Source organism: Lissotriton helveticus, chromosome 3_1 (genome assembly GCF_964261635.1).
Source record: "Lissotriton helveticus chromosome 3_1, aLisHel1.1, whole genome shotgun sequence".
Lineage (NCBI taxonomy): Eukaryota > Metazoa > Chordata > Amphibia > Caudata > Salamandridae > Lissotriton > Lissotriton helveticus.
In genome coordinates this window covers 1,340,870,338-1,340,886,882 of record NC_136061.1, presented here as the reverse complement: position 1 = coordinate 1,340,886,882, position 16,545 = coordinate 1,340,870,338, and the positions used below count along the sequence as shown (strand labels likewise).

The 16,545-nt window shown below is 40.1% G+C and overlaps 1 protein-coding gene across 1 annotated transcript in view; it reads left to right on the top strand.

Moving 5' to 3' along the window:
* Positions 1–16,320, top strand: part of LOC144824966 (roundabout homolog 2-like) — a 1,188,518-nt gene extending 1,172,198 nt beyond the window's left edge. Inside the window, exon 23 of the mRNA XM_078683904.1 lies at positions 14,569–16,320. Within this exon, the coding sequence (XP_078540030.1) occupies positions 14,569–14,654 (86 nt within the window). The 3' untranslated portion in view covers positions 14,655–16,320. The remainder of the gene's footprint in view (positions 1–14,568) is intronic.
* The last annotated feature ends 225 nt before the right edge of the window (positions 16,321–16,545 follow it).

Genomic DNA, 16,545 nt, shown 5'->3' with positions numbered 1-16,545 from the left:
CCAAATTAACATGGCAGTGTAAGCTGCACACACAGGCTTTGAAGTGGCAGGCCTTAGACATGTTTAAAGGTTTACTTGTGTGGGTGTCACAATCAGTGCTGCAGGCCCACTAGTAGCATTTAATTTAGAGGCCCTTGGCACACGGAGTGCACTCTACTAGGAATATATACTACATTAAATATGCCAATTGCAGATACGTCAATTAAACCATGTTTAGGGACGAGAACACATGCAATTCAACACTGGTTGGCAGTGGTAAAGTGCTCAGAGTCCAAAGGCCAACAAAAAGAATTCAGCAAAATTGGAGGCAAACAGGCTATAAGTTTGTGGTAAGATCACCCTAAGACTGACCTGTCTAACAACATGATTATAAGTTCACCAATGCTTAATAACCTACTCTGGAAATATCACATTAGCAAGATTAGTGATAAGACAAAGGGTCTGATTTATTTCTTGATGGAACTCCCATCAACTCCCTGTGGCAGCGTTTACAAGTACTCAATGAATGATTCCCACCCACCATATATAGATGTGGGCTGACTGATCTGCCATCTGCGTTGAGAGAATGTTTTATGTCATGTAAGTGGCTCACCTCCGTTGACGCAGCAGACTCCTCTGCTGGCTAACATTACTTTGTCACCATCAGGGTGACGGGAGTGCACAAAGGCTTTTTAGATTTCTCAATTGTTCTGGCGCTGTCCTAGCAGCGGATTCATGACGGAGGGATTCTGTCGCGGGATGCCTTCAAGATTGCACTATTCTGTAGTGTAGTTCCTATTATCCCAATAGGCTCTGCGCATTGGAATAATACCTTCAATAGTATAGGCCTAGACCAGACGTTAACTAGGTCTTCTATTGTCGATATTAGACTTAAAGTTTTGGGTTTGCCAGCTAGCTCAGAGTTCACTAGAAACTTTCTCGAATAGGCAAGGAGGAGTTGAACCTCCCTGGATAGACAAGAAGGGATTTAGTTTCTGACAACCATAGAACATGACAACTTTGCTCTCCCCTAATCAAGAGTGTATCTCTAGAGTCGTATGAAAACTAAAGACAACTTATTTTACTCAGTCAGTACGTGCATTCTTAGTCTCACCAGATTGTAGAGAAAAGGAAGAGACGGGCGTGTTCAATAAAAGATGTTATTTATTGATCAGTCTCTTTTCTCATACAAGAGAAATGGATCGATATTATCGCAATACTTATGGTTAAGTAAAGTGCATACAATAAAAGCAGAAGTATAAAATAATACTGTAAAAACATTTATATGGTTTCTAAGCCATAAGGTGGTTTAAAATGGATAAAATAGATACATACACATATACATTTGACTAATCGTACTCAACTGGTGTTTCTAACTACGCCTACCCCAGTGTACCTGACCAAAGCCTAATACGTGGGCGGGAATAGAAAGTAGAAGTTTAAGTTAAGTTTGTTTTGCCAAGTGACTGACTCAAGAATTCTCTGCAAGGGGTTATTCAGTTCCGTACCTTGAATCTAGGATGAATGAGGGATGGTATCTCTCGTCTCTGGTCTCGATATTCCAGGCTGCCTGCGAGGGCTACCCGGAAGCGCCGGAGCTGGATTTCTCGGCAGGAGAAAGCAGCGTCTCGTTCTCAGCGCGTCAGGAAGGCGGGGCTGCGCCAGCGGGGTCTGCTCTGCTCTGGGCTTCGGCAAGTCTGGCTGCTCCGATCTCGTCACCACCGCGTGTGTTTGCTTAAGGAAATACCGGTAATATTTATACCTGTAAGGTGTCGAGATTGACGTAAGGATGGACATAGATACGTCAATAAGGATGTCATACGACTTGGTCGTTAGCACATTCTTTTGCTGAAGTTCTCGATGAAATCAAAACAATGGCCGCAGGGTTTTTCCCAGGTTGTCATAGGTTTGATTTGTTTTGAGAACTCCGTATGCCTTATCAGGGGCTGGAGGAATATCGCTTGTCTAATTAGATGGCAAGCGTTATGACCTAATCAGATAACACGTTCCTGTGCCGTAGTGTGGCTTAATCAGATAACGGTTTCTGCATCATGGGATGGCTGCTAGTTAACTTGTTAACCAGAACAGGGTCAGGAATAGGGGGATCGATACAGAACCTATAGGAATACATCACACCCACTCCACGCTAACTATGGCCATGTTTACGAATCTAGGCATAGTAAAACATACTGTAGAGTATCGTGTATACCTTACCACCCCAAAATATATATAATGCATTTCGAATAATGTAATATATGGAAAAAAATATTCACATGTACTATATGCACTCAAGCTGTAGAATAATGCTAAAGTGATCACGCATATGTATACATTATTGCTAATTGGTATATGAGAATTTACACATGAAATGGCTCTTAATACAGAAGAAAAAGGTTCGAGACCATTTCATCACAGAATAAAAATAATTATGAACATACCAGCGGGCAGCTAATGTCTATAAAGTTTCTAAAAATAGAAATTTTAGTTCTCTAAGAATAGTTCTTACTTTAAGCAGAAGATAAGTGTCCCGAAAAATCGTAAAAATATTTTGGGGCTGCTGAAAAAATCGCTGTCCGTGAACGGGAGGGAAAATTGTTCATGTTATTTTGCTATTAAAGTTGAAGGCCAAATTCAGGGTGTTGGGAACGCCGTGTGCTAGCTTGTAAAAAGTCTCTATTTCTGCTCTGGTGAGAACATCATATCATTTAGACTGTCGAAAAAGCTGTCAACAGATTCCTGGGAGAGTTCCACTAACTCGGAAAAAGGTGTAACCATGCATTCGTGCGCATGATTGTCTCCATTGACGTTTTGATTAGTATTGCTGACAGAAGGTCGTACCTGATCGATGCTGCTTTCATCTTGAACTCCACTACCCCTTATTCGTAGTGGTGAAGTTTCCACGAATGCCGTCATCAGGATTGGCAGCCGTTGAGGGCAGCACAAAGCATGAGCCTTTATTGGACTCAACAATGTTTCTGCATCCATTGGCGCATCTGATTGTAGCGTCAGACAGGTGTCCAAAACGCATTCTTCTCCGCACAGCAGGCACCTTAATACAGGTAAAACACATCGATGCCACATTGGTCGAAATGAAAGAAACCAAGTCATGTTCAGGTCTCTAAGCCGGGATAGTCCCAGGATTTATGATATCCGGTCCCGGTATCCAATGGCTCGGATTGTTTCTTCCCTTGTCGCAGGTGTTTTGTCTGTGACATGGTTTGCCATAACGAAATATAAGGACTAAGAATAGGATTCCTGCAATTAGTCCTAAAATGAGGGGAAGACCGCCAAAAATCGAATGGACGAAATCTGGAAAAATACCCAGTATGGCTTTGAATGGTGTTAATGCCATCGAAAATACTGTCTTAAATACCTTTGAGACTCCACTGGTATCAGAAATATTTAAGATTTCATTCAGGATTTCTGCGAAATGTATGGGGGAATTAGTTGATAACAATGAGTGAATCTCTGCAGTCGTCCTTGCGACTAGGAGATCATACGTTTCTTTTGATGACGTGAGTCTGCTTGGCGTCTGAAGAAGCACTGTTTTCATTCTGTTTAAAGTATCTATTCGAATAGAAGTAATTTTCAAGTTAGGCCATGCCCTTGCCTCCCTGTCTGGAAAGGAGCTGGGGAACAATGAGTGTCCACAGCACATGACCTTCGCAGTCGTAGTTACGAGATAAGGAGTCCCGGGCATAAGACTACAACACCTGCGATCCACAATTAGAATGTAACTCCCGTTATAGAGTCTTTTAAGGAATGGTTCTATCTCTGTTGCAGGTGTGCCTAGCTGGTGACATGAAAGGTTATTTGAGTTCCCTTCACAGGCTCCATGCAAACTAATTCCATTACACAGAAGTGTACCGCTTAGTGACATCGCACAATTATTGCCACTAAGAAACACTTTCTGTCCTTTATTACTGACACATGCATGTGAATAGGGCAAGTACCATGTTGTCTTAATGTACCCTTTTCCCAATTTTTCGTACATGCCAGCCTGTATATATTTTTGGCAGTATTGAAACCTGAAGGTTGATATTGGAATATTAATTATCCCATGTATTATCCATTCACTGACAGGTCGTTCTGACATTGTCACTGGTAATCTCTCGAGTTTCTCAATGCTCAGGATTGTATAATCAGCACCCTTTTGTGCCATACTGATTTGTTTATCAGTAAGGTTAAAGATATTGAATAGTGACGTTGTGTTGATTAAACGCCAAGGCACATAGCCTGAACGCAGATTTTGTAACGTCCAGCCAAGCTGTACAATAGAACGCAATTGAGACTGACCGTGTTGTAACAACAGTAAGTCTTGCGATATTATGTCGATTGCTGAAGACACAATGCTGTCCAAAGAAAAAATTCTGGAGGACAGAGTCATTAACCCATTGTCCACTACAAAAAGTGATTTTTCCAAATTAATACGGTCAATTTCCCGTATACTTTCTGCTGTCTCAATTTGAGTAACCTTCCAGGCCTCATTGTAAGCTGCATATACAGAGGCTGCTATGAAGCGTTTTTGACGCTGTTTGCGCGGTCCCATAATGAAATCACGCAAGTCAGCACCATCAGTAAGTAAAGTTAGGTGTTGCTTAATTTCTGTCAGTGTGGAAGTTTGTAGCCATTGAAGGCATAATTTGCCCACACTGTAGGTGGTTATTATCCCTGGTGTTGTCTTTGGGAATATCTAGGGTCTGGCCTGGTCAATTTGAACCCCTGTTTTTTGTTCAGGAATCTGTCTTGACAGTTATTAGTATCTGTAGGCCAGATCAACCACTGTTTCCAATCAGGATGTGTTCTGTTTTGGTTTAATACATAGTTTACGTCTATCTCTTCATCTGTAGAGCTATTGCTGTTCATTGTTGGCTTTGGAATAGACGGTTTATTTAAGTCTTTGATTTTGGCTAGGCCAAGACAGGTAGTTTGTTGAACAGTGTCATTTAAAAATATAATTTGTTCTGGGATCATGCAGGCTCTAAACAATGATTCTATACCTTGTACTTGCCATTCTTTTGTACCCCAAACACTTTTAACTTCAACATTTTTGTCCCAATAATCAAAACCAAAAGTATTCATTTGTTCAAAAAATGAGTCTGAATATATCAATTTCGTGTTTGTTAGCATGGTCTTTGTCCCTGTCTTATTTGACAATTTAAAATAAAATGTTTCAGCATTACTTGTGTTGAACCCTGAAAAGTATGAATATTTGTCGTAAAAGGTTCTTGAGCTTCCTTTTGGAGGGGTTGCACAATGTTCCCATTGATTATAATTTAAAAGATTTCTAGGTTGTGCAGATTTATGTAGAAAATGGTTACCATAGTGGTTGTAACATTACATACTATCATAATTAGTCGAACCCTGCAAATAATCCTGTTTGGTAAATTTAGCAGACATCACTAAGTCGGACATCATATTATTTATACTTTCAAAGTCCCAATCATCAGCAAATGAGCTTGTTTTTACAAAGTCACTCAACGAGATCTTAATTTGGTGTGGATATTTCAGGATCTCAACCGGACCATAAATTTCGTAGTCAGTATTGTCCCATGCTACCCCACCCGGTATAGGATTGGCTGTGAAGTTGACTGAAGAAAGTTCTCTTTTCTCGACGTGTGAAGATGTGTGTGGTTTGAGGATCAAGTTGATTTTCTGACTTGCTGTGTCCATTTTAGTATATTTTCCCTCAATGAAGCGTCCCAAAGTTAGTACCATGATGAGCCAAAGTATGAGGATAAATGCACCAAAGCCCACCCAAAATTCAATCCATGGAGAAATCAGATATGTTTCTTTCAGCTGTTTCAAAAGTTCTTTAGCTTTATCTTTAAAGGTTTTTGTTGATGGCTGTGTTTTTGATTCACTGAGGTCTTCAGAGGAATCATCGAAGTTTATGAAGTAGCCGGATGCAGTTCTGTCAATTGTTCCAATTGCTTCAGGATTACTGTTTCTTGCATATTCGTTTGTTACTTCATTGTAGGTTGGTGTGTCTCTACTAAATGTTTTTATTTGGGTTTTCAGAGGTTTAAGTTCCAATGCATTGTTGCATAGTCCTTGTTGTTCTTCTGTAGGCGTTTCGAATGTGATTAGCCTCTTAGTTTGGACCTCTGTATTGGTAGCAAATCTTGGTGTTCTACTACTTATTGGGAGTCCACTTGGCCTACTGTTTGTTATCGGCCACATGATTGTGGTTTTACCAGGTCGATGGATACAACTCGGTTCTCCTTTTTACCAGCAAGCGGCGGTAGTACAACTGATCTTGTCCCGTTGATAGACAAGACAGGAACTGCTTTTCTGTAAGAAGGCCCAAATTCCTTCTTTACCGCGATCTTTTCTCTGACTAGATCCCCGACTTTTGGAATCCAGACAGGTCTTGCTGGGACAGGTGGTGGTTCTTCAGTGGTTGTTTGGCTGTTGTTTCAACTTTATGTTGCTCAGGTCTTTTCTTGTTTTGTTTAAGTCCTGCAAAATAGCCAAACGATCTTTGATATCAAAGCTTTTTTCCTTTACCACTGAAGTCTGACTGTCAAGATCTAAGACTAACATCCTAGTTCCAAACAATAATTCGTACAGACTGAATCCCTTCAGAGAATTTCTTGGCAGGTTATTTAGACTACGTTGGACACTTATTAGATGTTTGACCCACCCAGCTCCCGAACCTAATATCCTTTCTGTTATAGATAGCTTTATGCCTTGGTTTTTTCTTTACACCATCCCGTATCCCTCAGGAAGGAAGTGAGAAGAATCCCGCATCGCTATGCTCATTTGGCCGTGCTTCCCCACAAGCTTGAGGGCTAAAGTGAAAACATTGGTCAAACGTAGCATGCTCCTAGCGTATATGCCATTTAGACTCGCAAATCTTTGTATAACAGTCCAGACGTCAGCCGAGTGCTGGGGATCTACATTATAAGTGGAAACTAGCCTTTATATGTTAATCGGACGCTTTGCTTTTTACTGCTGATCCTTTCTGGAGTGAAACGCCACGGTAGTATACCGTTTCTCTCGCCACTGCGATCTCTGTTGCAGTCCCGGCATTTTTTTACAAAAATGTGATGCTGCAGGCTTATGCCTGGCCACCAGTACACTGATTGTAGTTCTTCCAGAGAATCTTTTAGTTTGAGGTGTCTGAGACCCTCGCCCATATGTGCGTCTGCAATTAACAAAGTTCTCCTGTCCATGTTTGGAATTACTCTATCCCCCACTCCAGGGATTCGAGCAAAAGGGACGGAGTTTGCATCGATTATGTATGTATACTTGAGTGGATAGTTGATCGGTAGCGCTGAGCAGTCGCCTTTTGATGACGTTTTTACCGCCAGCACTGTTTCACCGTCAATGTATTTCATTGTACGCTTTTTTCTAGCTACGGAAGCCGATTTAGTTGCTACCGCTGTGGCTGTCAATGAATTCCCTGCAACGTGAACGCCATCACGTTGATGACTCAGTGAGTGTATCACGTGAGTCTTTGGTAGTTCTTTTTTTAACAGAACTATTTGTTCCCAAAGCAGTTTTTGCTTTATTGTTGCACCTGTGTCATCTTTGTAACCGTTTTGAATCCATGTCTGCAAATCGGTGTTATATGATTTGACGCAGTAATATGAATCGGACACTATAAGTGTCGGGAATTTGCGATCTGCATTATCTAGCGCCATTTTCAATGCTATTATCTCAGTCTGTTGTTCTGAATTAGTTTCTACTGAGTGTGTTAATAGAGGTCTTAGTTTACCTCCGCGCCACACTTCTTTTGTAATCTCACATGTGGGGTTGTATGCTTGTTCTCCCCAAACGGAGGGTTGTGCATGTCCGTCTGTATAGATTACACAAGCGTACTGTCGTAAGGGCAGAATGTCGATTGGCAGAGGAAATGTTCTTTCATATTCTAGATTTTTCAATTCTTTTAATTCTCGATCAAAGTAGTATTTTACTTTGTCCGTTGTAATTGAGTTCACCCATTGTATCCATTCCGGATTCAATGCTGTTGTTGGTAAATTACACGGTGTTGTTAATGCCTCAAAGGCTGATTCTGCTGTTCTGACTGTGATGTGTCTACCGTCAGCTTTATCTTTTTCTCTAGCTATTGCGGTTTGAACTGCATGAACAATGTTTTCTTTAATGCTGAATTTCTTTTCAGCTTCTGTGTACAAGTGTGATTTGAATGCAATTGGTACCTTTTCTCCCTCATTAGAGGTCAGGTATGTGAATCTGCATCTTCCTGGGATGACTCGAATCACAAGATTGCGTGTGTTATCACGTGTTTCTAATTTTGTTTTAATTAACATGTCTGTTTGTAAGGATCTCAAAATTTCTGTGTGTTTTTGAGTCCAATTGGTTCTTTTAAAATCTGGTTTCATTAGATCATAAAGGGGCTTGACCCTTTCTGCGTAATTTGCAATGTATGTTCTTCCAAAATTTAGGAAGCCTAGAATTGACTGTAAGTTTTTTAGTGTTCTAGGTGCTTGGATTACGGCACATTTCTCTAGGAAATTGTCAGCCAGGCTTTTGTCTTCACTTGATAATTCATATCCTAAGAACAGGACTGTTAGATGGGCAATTCTAGATTTTTTAAAGTTGAATTTGTAACCCTCTGCTGCGAACCCAAGTATTATGGTGTTCACTCTCTTCAAGTGAGTATCCAAGTCATCATCTGTTAGGTATATGTCGTCGACATACGATAATGCTTCGTCATCATATGTTTGTAGTAACTCTGTTACTCTCGCTGAGAATAATCCTGGGCTGTTCTTGAACCCTTGGGGTAACCGACAGAATTGTTTTTGAGCGCCATTTATTGAGAACGCGGACAAATATCTGCTCTCTGGTGCTATATTTTGACAAAAGAATCCATTAGAGATGTCTAATGTTGTTTTGTATTTTTTGCGCACTATGTTATTCATTAGCGCTGCACTATGCGAGTTTTGCACTGCAAAAGTTTTGCAACATGAGTTAAGGTGTCTGTAATCCAAAACTAGACGATATGAATTGTCTGGTTTGGAGACAGGAAACAAAGGGTTGTTCATTTGTGAGGTGCAAGTTTCAATCACCCCCTGGTATTCTAGTTGATCTAGGATTTCTTTTACCTGTTTTTTAGCTTCTTGCTGTGAGGTGCAAGTTTCAATCACCCCCTGGTATTCTAGTTGATCTAGGATTTCTTTTACCTGTTTTTTAGCTTCTTGCTTAATTGGGTACTGTCTTTGTGCAGTAGGTTGTGATTTTAACTGGATTTTGTGAGGAGGAGAGTCCTCATCCCATCCTGCGTGATTTTTATATAAAGCAGGAGCTTGAGCTACTGCCCACTTTCTAGCAAGTGTGTATTTTTTATGAATTGGGATATGATTTGAGAAGGCAGGCATAATTATTTCTTCGCCATGAGGGCAGTCCCTGACAAACTCTGGTGGCCAGTCTTTTTCAGCTAGGAGGATGTCATAGCCCTTGGAGAGATTATCCCAAAATAGTCCTCTTATTTTTCTAGTCTTATCCCCTTCTATACGTAAAGTTATTTCATATATTTTGTGAGGTTTGCTAACTCTGGTGTCTGCAGTTTCCACTTGAAGGTATTCATTCATGTCCACTGTCTCCAGATGATTCATAAGCACTTTGTGAGCTATGCCCACTTCTGCTGCGCTGTCTAGCATTGTCTGAGCCCATTCCCCGTTTTTCAGTTGTGTCCTCAGTATTCTCGGCATTGTTAACTACTTTAATACTGGCTACCTTCTTTTTTGGAAATTGTAATTTCTTATTTGGATGAGCAGGTTCCTTGTCTTTGGACTTGACGTGCCCTTCCCTGGGTTCCGACCGTCCTCTTCTTTCCGATTTCTGCGAGGAAGTCTGAAAAGATTGAGAGGGACGTGTATCAAAATCTTGATATCTATCCGGTTTCTTTATATTATCCCTATTTCTAAGGTTGTATTTTTTCCCAGAGGGCTCACTTTGGGGAGACTTGGGTCCTTGGTCCGGAGATCTTTCTCTCCGCCGAGGAGACCTTCCTCTGGACTGGAATCTCTTTTCTTTTGGATTGGATTGTTTGTTTCCATCCCAGTTCTTTTTTTGACTGTTTAGATTATTTTTAATAAATATTTTTTCAGGACTTTCAATCAGTTGGGGTTTTACTGGTATTCCACCTAAACTATCTCTACCTAGTTCCTCATAGGATTTTTCTATAATTCTGGCAATTTCAGCTGGTTGGTCTGCTATATCTGTTTCTTTTAACCTTTGGCGGATCGCCACGTTTGCTGCTTCTCCCTTTATATTGGCTAGTAATATAGCCGAGACCTGCTTGAAGTCTTTCAGTAATTTCATACCAAGAGTTAAAGCGGGTTCTGGACCGTATTCGTCTTGAATTTGTTTTAGCACATCAGGTATTACCGAAATGGATGGAACACCATGCGTTTTTGTGTAGATGGAAGCAAAGACTGTACCCCAAGTGTCACAGTCCTCCACGTGTGGTGCGATTCCCATTGGAAGACAGATAGTCAGAATCCTGTGTTTATCCACAGGGGTGGTGTCTGGAAACACCGCCTCTATTTGGGTGATTTTTTGTGCTAACCAGAATGGTATTTGTTCCCTTTTAGCTGGTACTTTACCTAGGCAGGACTGTATGTTCTGTGGTGTAATTTTATTTGTGTTCCCCTGATGAGGGGTCAGCTGTGGAATTTTAATTGCTGGTTGGATTGTTGAAGTCCGCATTACATATTGGACTAATTGTCTATGTACTTTTATTAATTGTTTTAGTTGTATTAGAAGATCTGCTGCAGACATTCTTTCGATGTCTGGATGTGGTGTGTATCCGGCTAGGACCGGCCACGTTGCTCCTGGTCTACCTAGTGGACCGAGCCTGGTGATGTGATTGTTGTGTTTTAGGGCGCCATTAAACAAGAGCAGGTGCTCTTGAGATTTAAGTGGTACTTCCACCTCCTCGAAAGGAGTGTACTCTTCAGGAGGTTCCTCTGTTTTGTAATGGTGGAAGTGCTTTGTTACAGCGTTTGCTGCTGGAAAGTTTATCCATGAATAGAATACCTCTGTCTGCCGATATTCGTGTGCCTCTATTACGAATATGACTGTGCCACCTCTAGGTGTCAGTCCATTTTCTATAAGTTTTAAAGTTATAGATTTCCTTATGTTGACCGGGATGAGTATTAAATCCGGGTCTGCTTCTTGCATAGTATTATCAGCTGCTACGAGTTCAGCTGCTACTCTAGCTATCTCTCTTTCTTCTTCAGTGTCTGACATTCTACTGTCAGGAAGGTTATTTTGTTTGTTTGCAGATCAGTATTCTTTGGAAACAAAGATTAGATGCACAATATTTTGGAACAGTGTATCCTTCAACGTTGACTAAACCAAGAACCATACATAGGAGTTTCTTCCTGCGAGGTTTGGCGGATATGACCTTTCACCCACTCCAGACGTCTTTGGAGTATTATGGGAAAAAAGGGGTCTGAGTGAAAAAGCACGACTGAGTTACTCTAATGTCTTGCGTTAGTTTTATCGCCTATCCAAACACGTTGGGCGCCATGTAGTGTAGTTCCTATTATCCCAATAGGCTCTGCGCATTGGAATAATACCTTCAATAGTATAGGCCTAGACCAGACGTTAACTAGGTCTTCTATTGTCGATATTAGACTTAAAGTTTTGGGTTTGCCAGCTAGCTCAGAGTTCACTAGAAACTTTCTCTAATAGGCAAGGAGGAGTTGAACCTCCCTGGATAGACAAGAAGGGATTTAGTTTCTGACAACCATAGAACATGACAACTTTGCTCTCCCCTAATCAAGAGTGTATCCCTAGAGTCGTGTGAAAACAAAAGACAACTTATTTTACTCAGTCAGTACGTGCATTCTTAGTCTCACCAGATTGTAGAGAAAAGGAAGAGACGGGCGTGTTCAATAAAAGATGTTATTTATTGATCAGTCTCTTTTCTCATACAAGAGAAATGGATCGATATTATCGCAATACTTATGGTTAAGTAAAGTGCATACACTAAAAGCAGAAGTATAAAATAATACTGTAAAAACATTTATATGGTTTCTAAGCCATAAGGTGGTTTAAAATGGATAAAATAGATACATACACATATACATTTGACTAATCGTACTCAACTGGTGTTTCTAACTACGCCTACCCCAGTGTACCTGACCTAAGCCTAATACGTGGGCGGGAATAGAAAGTAGCAGTTTAAGTTAAGTTTGTTTTGCCAAGTGACTGACTCAAGAATTCTCTGCAAGGGGTTATTCAGTTCCGTACCTTGAATCTAGGATGAATGAGGGATGGTATCTCTCGTCTCTGGTCTCGATATTCCAGGCTGCCTGCGAGGGCTACCCGGAAGCGCCGGAGCTGGATTTCTGGGCAGGAGAAAGCAGCGTCTCGTTCTCAGCGCGTCAGGAAGGCGGGGCTGCGCCAGCGGGGTCTGCTCTGCTCTGGGCTTCGGCAAGTCTGGCTGCTCCGATCTCGTCACCACAGCGTGTGTTTGCTTAAGGCAATACCGGTAATATTTATACCTGTAAGGTGTCGAGATTGACGTAAGGATGGACATAGATACGTCAATAAGGATGTCATACGACTTGGTCGTTAGCACATTCTTTTGCTGAAGTTCTCGATGAAATCAAAACAATGGCCGCAGGATTTTTCCCAGGTTGTCATAGGTTTGATTTGTTTTGAGAACTCCGTATGCCTTATCAGGGGCTGGAGGAATATCGCTTGTCTAATTAGATGGCAAGCGTTATGACCTAATCAGATAACACGTTCCTGTGCCGTAGTGTGGCTTAATCAGATAACGGTTTCTGCATCATGGGATGGCTGCTAGTTAACTTGTTAACCAGAACAGGGTCAGGAATAGGGGGATCGATACAGAACCTATAGGAATACATCACAATTCCTGTGGCTTTTGGATGGATGCTAGCATCACATATCTGATGAACTTTGGCTAACTGTTTTCACCTGCATGCTACACTATAAAACACATTCCATTTCAGACCATGATCCTTTGCCATTCCACTGCAATATTTGTTCATGAGAACGTTTTCAGGGAAGTCATGTTTATTTTTTGCTTTCTTTGTTTCTTGTTCCTTATTTCTTTTTGCATTTATTTTATTGTGAATTATTACATGTATTTAAGTTTATTATTTGACAATGGCAGGTAGGATAAATCCCCTTTTTACTAAGGAAGAATTGTCAGTCATGGTGGATGAAATTATTAGGGTAGAGCCACAATTGTTGGAGCACCAGTACAAAATACATCTATAGCTCAGAAAAGGCAAATTTGTGCCAGAATAGTTGCAGAGTTAAAGCTGTAGCAAGCAACCTGCATCCATGATTAATTAGGAAGAGGAGGAAAGACCTGCAGGGGAGAGTTCATTATCTGGCCTCCAAGCATAACCTGGAGGCCCAGAAGACTAGTGGTGGTTCTCCCAGCACCCCCTTACAACTCTTTCCCTGGGAGGAGGTCTTGCAGATCCTACCTCTTGAAGGCTTGACAGGAATCCCTGGTGGAGTGGAGAATAGTAAGTTATACTTCTGAATGTGTCACTAAACCTAAATATCATTTTTGCTTTTAATTTAGTTTTGCCAATGTGTTTGCGCCTTTTTAAAACATATAAACCTATATGTAAATGTTGTAAAAAAAAATATTTGTAGCATTATTATTGTTTCTCTCGTTCTAGAAATTGTTTGTATATGTTGTCAATATGTGTGTGTTTCTTCGTGCTTTTTTGGTGTTTTTTTTGCTGTGATGTTTTGTTTGTTTGAATGTATTTTGTTATATTTAAGATTACAGGTTTCAATCTTTATTAGATTTCACATGAAACTATATTACTAGTGTTTTTCCACCTAGTAACATTTCATATATGTGTTACATATTGTAAATGTTTGTTCATTTTTACTGAATAATTTTGCTAGGTATGTTTTACTTACTATTGTTCAAGTGTTGTTAATGTTTAATTGAAATGACTATACGTACCATGATGCCTTTTATTGTTGTGTTAAAATAATATTGCAAAGCTATGTTCGTCATTTTCTCTTTTCTTTCATATTTTCACATATGTTGAACTATTATGTATTTATCAATCTCTATTTTATGCTATGTTTTGAATTTTTATTGTTCATATTCGATTGCTGTCGGGTTCTTATTATTTTATTGAATTTGTGTTATTTTTTTCACAAATAAAAGTTTGTTGATTTACAAATTTTAATGTATGTTATTTTGTATGCTGAATATAAGTTTTTTTTAAATAAATGTACTTTGCAATCTTTATATGATGACTAATGCTATTTATCCTTCTTAGTTGTTTAATTTTCAGAATTTTACCCTGCTAGGTCTTGGATTGGGTTATTTCACATCTCCCCCCTCTACTGTATTTTGTTGAATGTTTGACATATTATATGTATGCTTTCTACTTTTTCTTTTAATTTCAAGACATCATTTTATCTTCTCTTTTTAATGTAGTTTTGTGAGGAATTTAAACAGTTTTTACAATTTATTCTAATACTACTGAAAGGTCTAATTATATTAATTTTCTTTTTCCTTTTAGCTTGCTTCATTTTTTTGCTTCAGTCTCATTTGTTGTATAATCCAGACTTTAAGTATTTCTTTTTTGTAATTTATTATAGATCCAACATCCAGAGCACGTGGACAACCATGTGCCCCCGCTACTGATTATAGCTCCACTCCAATCCAACCAGCAACACGACTTTAGTGAGGAATCCACTCCTGCAAGTCCAGATGATGAAGAGCAGGCTAGTCCATTTGGTCTTCCTGGGCAGACTGCTCCAGTGAGTCTCACTCGGCCCACACCTACACCTCCCACCCAAGCTGTTAACACAAATCAGGCTCTGGATACGTCCACTTCCTGTGTCCGAAGGAACATCAAGACAATCTTGTGCCCTGCAGCCCTGACTGCTGGTAATTCAACACCACCACCACCTTAAGTTCAGCTAGGACCAGTGGGATGGGGCACAAGGTAGTTGAGGTAGGGTTTGTGGGAGGGAATCTGTGGGCCAGCAATGTGAGGGCACTGGGTTCATTGTCACCCAGGCCACCATTGACCAATTCTTGGGATCCTTCAGTCAGCCACAAGGCTTTGATGGGACAGGTCGTTACAGAGCTCCAGGAGATAAAGGAGGTGTGGATGAAGCACAATGTTCAGATGGAAAATCTCAACTCGAATGTGGGCTCCCTGACTGAAGTGCTGCAAGATTGTTTGACCCATATGTGCAGGGCTTTTCCAACATCACCTTCACCTTTCTATAGTCTAACAACCTTCGGCCTACTACATCTGCCTCAGCCACAGAAAGGGAGGCACTGCCACCCACCTCAGTCCCTGCAACTGTGCATCCACTAGTGTGTGGTATCTTCGGTGTTTGCATTTGCAGATATTTGGAAGTGTTGGAGTTTATCAATCCTTTGGTCTCCGCAAGCTCTACTATTCTTGGCCAATAGTTGTGCACATTTTTTAGTGGGATCTGCATCCAGTTTGATGTGTGTGTCTTCATCAGAAACATGAAGGTCAACTTTGTTCTCATAGAAAGCTGGTACAGAATGCCCAGCAGCACCGGGAGCATCAGCTTGCAAAGACTGCAGAAAATTATCCACCCACTAGTGAAAAGTGAAAACAGTAAAGGGGCTAAAACAAAGCCTTGTAAAATGCCAGCCCTACTTGTAAAGTGAGCGAGCATTCACCCTGAGAACCAAAATGAGCTTTACTGGATAAATTCTCATAAAGGTGTGCAAGGAAACCTGTAAATGCCCCATAATGAGCATGCATTAAACGAGCGCTCGCACACAGTTTGGACGACGAAATCGCCAACGTGGGAGAAACCGAATCACATTTCTTGGGAAAAAGAAGAAGTATGCTTACCTTTTTTAATCCATTATCGCTAATCTATCTGTAAAATATGTTTTGAGACCTTATTGGCTAACTACTAGAAGATTACCAACATCCAAATATAAAGGATTCAGATATCAAATGGTTTAACAGTAGCAACATATTTGAAACTTGGAGATTACGATTGTATTTGCTGAGCATACCCAAGCTACTTATTTGGTCCACATCCAGGAGAAAAGCCAATTATAAATATATTATCTAGTGAATGGGGCATTCCTGATGAAGGTGTTATAAATGCCGAAACGCGTGTTGAAGATTTATCCTCTGCCACAAATTATTGTTCTTCTTTTTATTGTAACCTACAGGTATTAATGTATTGAGATATTTTGTAAAATGAGATAAATGTTGATGTAGTAATACTAATTTTAGGAAATGAAAGGTGTCAAATTTGTTTTAGGTCCTTTTTTAATTGATTTTAAATTATAAGTTTGTTTTATTGAAAATAAAAATAAAATTTGATACACTTGTAAAAATAAAATTTGGGTCGTCACGCTGAAATTTTTTATAAATTGTTATAATTTTTTGTTAAGCTGATACTAGCTAAACTGTCATTTGCCTAGAAATATATTTTCTGTTGCATTATTGCCCAGTCCTAGGAATTGGTAAATCAATTCGACAGGGGGTCCTTGATATTTACACTTGGCATTTGGAGAGAGAGCAGCGATGACCAAAGAATGGCATGATCAACTAAATTAAAAGTGCT